General features: G+C 40.9%; 1 protein-coding gene across 1 annotated transcript; it reads right to left on the bottom strand.

Moving 5' to 3' along the window:
- Positions 1-569: 569 nt before the first annotated feature.
- On the bottom strand, positions 570-8,845 carry LOC145481157 (uncharacterized). Its single transcript, XM_081459576.1, has 3 exons — positions 8,438-8,845; positions 3,535-3,891; positions 570-2,912 (listed from the first exon to the last, which is right to left on the bottom strand). The coding sequence occupies exons 1-3, from the start codon at positions 8,730-8,732 to the stop codon at positions 976-978; spliced, it is 2,589 nt and encodes an 862-aa protein (XP_081315702.1). The 5' UTR covers positions 8,733-8,845; the 3' UTR covers positions 570-975.
- Positions 8,846-8,954: the final 109 nt, after the last annotated feature.

Here is an 8,954-nt window from a genome sequence, read left to right as displayed (position 1 = left end):
TTATCCGTGTTTGTTTCTAATTACTCGAAATCATGTGACTGAGTTTTGAACCAGCTATCATCCTGACAAGTATGTTAACATTGATGCTAACATTCAGGCATCTCATAACAAGTTAACGCTGATGGTTACACCTTAACATGCACGCGTGTTCACAAGTGAACAGAATAAACATGTCACCGTATTAACATGATGACTAGCTGACATGTCTACACTTGTTAACGAGTTATGACATGTTAACGCTAACGTTAACACGTTTTAAAACATGCACGCGTGTTCACTAGTGAACATCAGAAAAACCATGTCACCATGTTAACATGATAACTTGTTGACACGTCTACACTGATGTTAACTTGAGTTGACATCATTGTTGACAAGTGATGTTAACAGGCCAGTCGTTAACATAACGTGTTCTGATGAAGTGGGAGCGTCATCACGTTAGCTACAATACAGTCGAGCGTCTCCTTTCGGGTACGCCTAACTTTTGCGAACGCTATCTAGTGCGAACAACGGACAATAAATCGCGGCTCCGGAGAGCAAATTGATATCAACTTAGGCTCTTTATTACGGACAAGCCACTGATACTTTCGTGTTCAAGACAATTTACTGTGTAGTTTAGATCAAACTTAATCAATTGTTCATTTTGTTGCATTATGAAAGCGGAATATCTGTGATTCGAGACTTCTGAAAAAAAAAACTGAAAAACCTTCCGAGCCTTCTTTTGGTTAGGTAACGTTCACTTTATCTAAACTACTCGATATCCAAACGTCAAACGTCGTTACGTTCATACAAAAATAGATAGTTTTGAAGACGTTTATATTCCCATACATATTTAACTTAACATTTCTAACTTTTAAAAAGTTCCGAGAAAGGATTTGTACATAGATACGTTTTGTTGGAATTATATAATATGCTATGTTTGTCTGCCGTATAATATGACATCGGATACCGTTTCCAGAGTCGAAGCAAGACATTTTCTCACTCTTCTAGTACCTTTAAGCCCTCGGCCAATCCTCCCTTGGATGGATGCGCGCAGCCAAGCATTTTCCTGTCACTGTCGAGGGTGACAGCCACCCCAGTTCCCGCTACTTCTTCTGCCGTCTGTGGGTCCACTTCTGTCAATTGCTGTCCAATTTCATTCATATCTTGCAAGACATTTTCGTCGATAGTATATTTTTCCACCTGAATGTCCTGCTGGAAAGAATGAGGGCTTGGAGCGAGGAATGTTGGAGCTTCCAGGGCTGCTTTAGGGTTCATTCCACTGTCTAAGATATTCGTTAAGTACTGTGGGATAACAAGAGGATGCGAAGGACCGTTGCATGCAAGAGCCAATACTGGCACCAAGCCGGCACGGAACATTAACTCGTCTACATCATTCATCATAGTGCCCGACTTCCAAGCGTCAGGAATTCCCAGATGGGGAAATTCTTTGGACTCGTCTTTATCGATGGCTTCCTCTTTTTGTCGTTCTTCTCCTTCCGTTGGTTCTTCTGTTTCTATGGTTTCCTCTTCAAATTCATTTTCATTTTCTTCCTCTTCCTCTCTTTCTTGTTTTTCATCCGAAGGAATGGTGTTGACATCAGGGTGTTCCGCTTCGGGTGGTTGATTGCGGGTTGTCTTCAAGGAAAATGGATCAGTAGGGTGCAGTTCTTCAACTTCTTCAAGCGTCTCCGTAGGTGGGATGGATTGTTCACGGTGAATTGATAACTTCTTTGTGGTTTTAGTCTCCTGGAGCATCTCTGACCTTTCTCTTTTCTGGGTCCGTCGAGAAAATGTCAATTCTCCTGGAAAATCAGATTGACCGTAATCCGGGTGTTCCTTTTCTGCAAGCTCGGCAAGTTTTTTCAAGTGTTCAAGCTGGCGGTGTTCTTTTTGCTTTTCTTGCTCATATGCCTGTGCGCGCGATTCATCTAACAGTTCCGATCTGACTCTGTTCTGCGTTCGGAGAACCACCAATTTTTGAGGTACTTCCATCCTGGTGTATCCATGATTTGAAAATCCTTTCTTCTTGATCGAAAGTCGGTTTTTGTTCTTTTTTGCAATAGAGACGTCCCGTCTGAATCTGCGACCGAATCCATCAAATTCTCGAGGTTCTTCTTTGAAGATAATTACAGGTTGGAGCCCTGATGGTACTCGTTTGCCACTTTTGGTCTCTGTTATTAAGGATTTCAAAGCGATTCCAGCACCTGGAAGACTTACTCCCTGCACGAAAAGGCTAGTTCCCCAAATCCCGCTGTTTGTGCCATGCACCAAGGAGCACATGTTTCCAGCACTATCCACTGCGACTACGCCAGACGAGCTGTGCAAATGTTGTTCCATGTCCATCTCAACACTTGCCAACATCTCTCGCATGATTTCGTTTACGTCTCTCATCTTCTCTGGAGAGGCAATTTTGTCCCACAGCTCCTCTGCAGCGTCCTTTGTTTTCCGATACGAGTTGTCAGCATCCACGCCAAGTTGCTCCTTGAGAAGCTGCTTTCCATCTGGGACAGCGTGCGTGAAAAACGAAATGAAAGAGCTAAGACGTGTTATGGAAGCGAGCCAGAAAAGCTTTGTGGCATTTGTCAAGTAAGAGTCAGTGGATTCCCCGATTCCCGCCAATTCCATCAAGTTTAACTTCTCCACCAGTTCAGCACCACCCCATTCCCCACCTGACGTCAACACGTGATACCTCTGGTATAAGGTACTGGCGGGTTCGGGTGACGTCACATGATACTCAGTCATGTCTTCCATTGTGACGTATCCTTCATGGCTTTGAATAGTCTCAACCATGTCCTCGGCCCAGTGACCACGGTAGAAATAGTCCTTTCCGTATTTGGAGAGACGTTTGAGGAATTTTCCTAATTTAGGTTGCCTGAATCGCTCTCCAACTTTGTAGAGTTTCCTTGTTTTGGGGTTGGTGAAAATCTGCTTTCCTATGAACAAAGATATTAAAACAGGTACATACTAAAGCTTTGAAGGTCGAACGGATTTATGAACAAAATGAGGGGAAATCCTTGACCGAAGGACTCTTGCCAAGTATTTAATTACAATTTACACTAACTGTATGAAAAAGGATCCATCCAAATTGGGGAGGATTATAAATGGCAATTGCAAAACCTTGGTGATCCTCAATTGATGAGTTCCTTGAACTTGTCAGCTGCCAGTTTCTTTGGTGAAATATAGACATAATTTACCCGTTCTCCCTTTTTCTCGCTTAAAATTGGAGCCATTTTAGCGTTTCACATATAGACACACTGGTTTTCGATCAATTTGGATAAGTGAAGCAGAAATGAACATTTTATAGTGCGCTTTAATGTTTCAGAATTTTGTCAACTGACATGCAGTTCAAACTCTGAGGGCGTACTTGTTAGAAATGAGGTTGAATGGCCAGAAGAGGATTCAGTCCGTCACTTCCAGTCTTAGTCTTATAAGACCTCCAAATGCTTCGGGAAACTTAATAGTATGTAATCTCGAGGAGTGTTCTATATTCTTATCTGGTATAGCCGATAACCAAAACTGAGCTGTTCCAGTACAAGTAAAAAACGTCAACCATACCTTCCTTAGTGCGAAGAAGGCCTCTCGGGTTATAGTGTTTTCTTATATTTTCCGCTAAATCAGGTGGAAGTTTAAATCCTTTCATGGCAAAGTATTGCGCGGGCTCCAGCAGCTTTGAAAAGGGTAGCAAGCCATACTTCTCTGAAGCCATAGATACTCCTGCTATGAACCCTGGGACTAGCACTGTGGCCCCATTGCCAAGTTCTGAGTGATGTTCAGGGATCTGGGCCGGGTCTATATAGTAGGGCTTGTTCCAGCCAGCGTCCAAGTTGTAGGTGTCCCCAGTAGAACTGTCATAGTACAAAATGTTGGCTGCTCCTGCATATGACACGTGAGAACCAGCTGCCAGGACTATCTCTGTAAGACCAAAAAATATATGTTGAAAGAAGGCAGAAGAACCTCTGGGTATCTCGTGGAATCATGAGGTCGTGTTACGTCTGCGTCGTTTGGACATTGTTACAGCACAAGGAAGAGCAAGCACCAGTCATAAGTAAAAAAACGTATGCAATATAAACTTAGACTTAACTTTGAATTGCACCTCGAATTGCGGAAATTTTCCGTTCTTAGCTTTAACTCGAATAAACTTGTCCTCGAAATTAGAGTTCCCTTTAAAACCAAATGACGTCCTGGAGTTGGACTATTTTGAACGCTCGATTATCAGTTTGCCTTGGTTTGTTTCTTTGCATGTAAAATAATTAAGGTCAACTGAGTGCCCTTTAAATCAAAACAGACGGAGGAGATCATTTTGGTCCTGATTACATAAGCTGGCTGACTTGCTTGGCCGAGTTCCCAGCACATGCACGTCTGTTGAACACGGGGACAATGGTTGTTAGCGATTACATTCAAGGCTAGACTAGGGTGCATTCGTATATTGCTCAAAAATTACATCACCTGGCTACCCTAGGCCTATATCTATTGGTAATACGCGCATGTCAAATAGAAAATCACAACATTTTACGCTTATAAGTTGGAAAGGTTACACCTGCATATTTGTTCAAATTTTAGTCTTAAGAATTCCATTTAATGTATGTGTCAGAGTTTATCTAAAATACGAAATTTATCAATAGCGAGTGATAAAAAACCACCCGTCTTAGTTTCAGATAAAATTCAGCCTTGCATGGATCATGGATCCACCTGTTTTGGTATATCATCTGAACTTGCGTTCCTCGATGCCTTAGAAGATAGCTGCAATACTCAGTCTGGTAAGAGTGCTTCACATGAATCGAAGGCTTTGGCAAAGTTTGCAGCCACTAGCAGCTGTTACTGGTTGAAACGTCGGCAGTCCATGCAGTTTCCCTGTCCTATGCATAATCCTTCTCGAAATCTTCACACTCATCCTGGGTGGCAGACAAGGCTCCAGTGCATAGAAATCAAAACCGACAATTTAGTAGGGTTTTGGTAATTTGAAGAATGTAAAGTGGAAAGTAAAACGCTCTCGAAATCTGTTCCTGAACAACTGAACAACCTATTGTTGTTCAAGTAGTAATATCCACGACGGAAATTTTCTCAATATCTCATTGCAGGAAATACTCGCCCGTTTTATGAAGTACAACTCTTAGCTGTTATCTGGCATAGTAAAAAGCATTCATCTAACAAGTGACAAACCTGATTTCGCTTCTGTCTCCAATATTTTTGTCGTGTGTTGTCCTTGTTGGTGTTTTTGGAGGATTTTGATGGCTTTACGAGATCGTGTTTTGTGCCAGTATAATTTGGAACGATAACAGTTGTTTTAACTGTTATAGTTAGCTTAAAAGCTGTCGAGTACATCGACACTTACGTTTTAATTAGAAAATCTGTGCTGTAATCTAGACCTTCTTTAATTACATCCAAGGTTTCCTAGGCGGAGATTTCTTTAGCATTTTTTGAAGGTTTTTGTCTCGGTCTTAGTCCACAAATATCGCACGATTGACGCTTAAAATCATTGTGGAGAACAAAAAGAAAAGCCTTTACATCCCATAACCATTATTTCCAAAATTGAACAACCCATGTTCCTACAATGTACTACAATACTAATACAATGTCCCTGAAACTGTACTCTCTACCCAAATGGGAACATACAGTAGTTTGAACCCTTGCTTATGTAACTATTCAACAGTATTTGCGTGCTACAGCGTAGTAACCAGGCACTTCGATAACTTTACCGACAAACTGTTTTCCAAAACAGTATTTTCAGACCTGTCATCGACAAATTGTATGTCTCTTTATTTAGTGGAAGAAACTGAACGATCAAAACAAGATCTCATAGAAATCTCTCTTTTTTACACATTTAAGTCTTCTTAATGGACTAAAAAGAAACCTCGATGGCATTCCGCATACAAGAATCAAAGATCGATCAGTGATTTCGCTCTTTTTGATCTGTTTTAAATCTAACTGATAACTATAATTGTTTCGTGATTAGCAAGAATGCGTCATCAAATCGAAGTGGCCGGGGAAGCAATATCACAGATAAGCATGGAACCTGTAATGTCATATCATTAGAAATCACTTTTCGTACGCTTCTTGACAGAGTAACCGGAAATAGAATAAAATCGCATCAAGAAGTTGTCAGAACAAGCTTAAGAATTTGTGTTCCTTGTACAAAACTGATTTTTTTTTTTTTTTACTAGCCAATCTGTTATGAAAAACAAACGGCTGAAAACTTCATGGAGATGACTTTTCAGGGTCAGTTGAGTGCTTTTACGCCGTTCAAATTTGTATAGTGTGTTTTAAAGACAAATTTAACGTACCTTTATCATTACCGAATAAGTCGTTGTTCTCAAAGTTTTGCGTGACTGAGAAATGATATAACGAGGGTACTGACCGCCTCACGCTGTGCCACTCCCAAAGAAAAGACACGGGTTCATGAGCCAAAGTTCGACATCATTCTTAAAACAAGATAAATCCATCATCATTGACAAACAGTACTATCAAAACATTCAGGTGGCTTCCCGGGGGGCATTAAATGCTTTAAGGTAACTTCCGTTCTCCACTAACGAACTGACGCATTCTCTGGGTCCCACAGAAAACCTCAAAACGATACCGACTATATGCAAGACGATTAAGAGAAATAAGAGAAATAGCTAAGACTAAAGGTATTTCACTGTAAAGACAACAATGCGAAGCCTCTTTCTTGCCGTTAAGAAAACAGTAGTTATCACGCAAGCCCGGGATGATGAAAGATTCTGGAACCATTTTGTACCATGTTGCAGAATGATGGCATGACTAATGAACGAGACATCTGTTAAAAGGTTGCCCCACGTTGTTAGGATCGGTGGCCGGAAAATCAATGTATCACCGAAACGTTTTCACAAACGATCTGTGAACGAGCATGAACGAATTGTGCTGCAGAAACTGAAGAATTCTTGATCTTCTATCTGGTCGGCTCATTACAAAAAACACGAGAACTCAGATTATTCGATCACTTCGTCTAGCCTGTTTTCCGGATAAGAAGACACGATACCTTAAAAAGGGTGATCCTAGAGAGAATTCAACAACTATTTTCTCCTGATAGAACCATTTCTTGGTCAAGGGGACATATGTCAGTTATGAGAATGTAGTTAAACATCAACATGACTAGGTAGAACATTGTCTTGACAAACCACAATATTCTCAAAGACTGCATAAAACGAAATGCATGGCTTTCGGTAAGGCGATTTCAAATTTCGATCATGGCACTTTTGGAATGAGTCGGGTTAAGCACGCCCAAGTACAACGGTATTGTATACCTAGCGCAAAGCACAGAAACTGATAACTGATCGCAATTATATAATATGCCAACAAAAACGTGCCTTTGGTTGAAAACCGCCGCAGGGTGGGCCGAAAAGGTTGTAATAAAATCTTGCGATGTCTGCTAAGTTATAATTACCCAATGCCCCGGAAATCACGGCAACGCTTATATTGGCATGTCAGACAGCTCCTTCGTCAATGTTTTTTCTAATATCGAAAAAGAAGCAATATTTACTTAAATGATACGCTTGTATATCTTATGGTGCATTCCAATGTGTTCTCAGAAACTAAAGAGAAAAAATACTCAAATGTTTCAAAGTTTGCCAATGAAAAACACGTGAACTTGGCATTGATACTCTTTTTTTTTCATTTTTCTAAGTCGAATATCTCATGCGATTTGCGTCGTGCTGTGTTAAAGTGGTAGAGTGTATCTATTTGCGACCGTGAAAAGAACAAAGAACAAAAAGTATCGAAGTCTGTTCAGATTTGAAAGACGCGGCAGTCTGCTCAGAGAAGAGGTGATTTATCACTAAGGTTAGCATGAAATTGTATGTTAGAAAGTGTATAACTGATCTTGATTAAAAAGTAAAATGGGAAACTAAACATGCTTTTGACCCATGTCCACTTGTCTGCAATTTTAAGCCGTCGATCAACTCTGTCAAATTCTTATCTAAAATATTTCTCAAATTCAACAACTCTGTTTTGCTAATCGAGAGATCAAAACATGAAACGGCAGACACTGCAGTCTTTAAATGTTCCTGATCACGAACTCTGTCAAACGACGACAATTTGTCTCACTATGTGAGTGAAAAATTGAAGACAGATGGAGTAGCAACTAGCCCTAACACAGACAAAAAGTACTGATAATCTAGTCCAGGGGATCGAGCAGCTGAGAACAATCCCTATAAGAGCATGTCTGAAGATGACGAAGGAATGTTTTCTAGTTTAAAACTTTGTTTTAAACTCTATCTTCGAAGAAAACCAGATTACAAATCTCGAAATCTTTTTAGCGTTACCGCTCTGCCAGTTTAATTGAATAGACGGAAACCTCAACTGATTATCTGTAATCGTAGCAGGAAACGAATTTTTCTAAAGGACGTAAAGTACGTGATTGAAGTAAGGAACTTTAAACTGGAGACAGGTCTTAACAGTTTTACTGTTTAGAAGTGCTTCGTCGATTCGCGAACAGACTTCGTACCTGTAAGAGCCGTTGTTAGGCATGCATCCATTGCATTGCCTCCTTTCTTTAGCGCCTCTGTCCCCGCATGTACAGCCAGCGAACTACTGGCTCCCGCCACCATGCCTTTCCCATCGCTGAACGCTAGTGGTTTGGGACGCCGTTGCGCGCTCTGAAAAGAAAGCGCTTCTAACCTCTGAAGATCTCGTGGGAACCATGTTTTAGGAGAGAATGAGACAGCGTCGGGGTGGAGAAATGCGAACGCTCCACACACCAAGGACAAGAAAACCAAGGCCACAAAAATCAGCCGATTCATGGCGTTGAACCGTGCGCGCCCTTGGGTTCCCAAAAGATAATCAGAACACGCAACAATGATGTTTGGTTTTATATCAAAAAGAGGTAATTTAATAGTTCTTGATTGTTTCTCTGCCTTACGGAAACTTAATAGCACTGGAATGTGACACTTCGCCAAGTTAAAATTACATAACTCTATATTGATGTTTCAGTTCGAGATTGCGCGCGCGCGAACTTCCGAGAT

This window comes from Orbicella franksi, chromosome 3, assembly GCF_964199315.1.
Source record: "Orbicella franksi chromosome 3, jaOrbFran1.1, whole genome shotgun sequence".
Classification (NCBI taxonomy): domain Eukaryota; kingdom Metazoa; phylum Cnidaria; class Anthozoa; order Scleractinia; family Merulinidae; genus Orbicella; species Orbicella franksi.
Note: the sequence above shows the minus strand (reverse complement) of the source record. Positions and strands in the feature narration are given on the sequence as shown.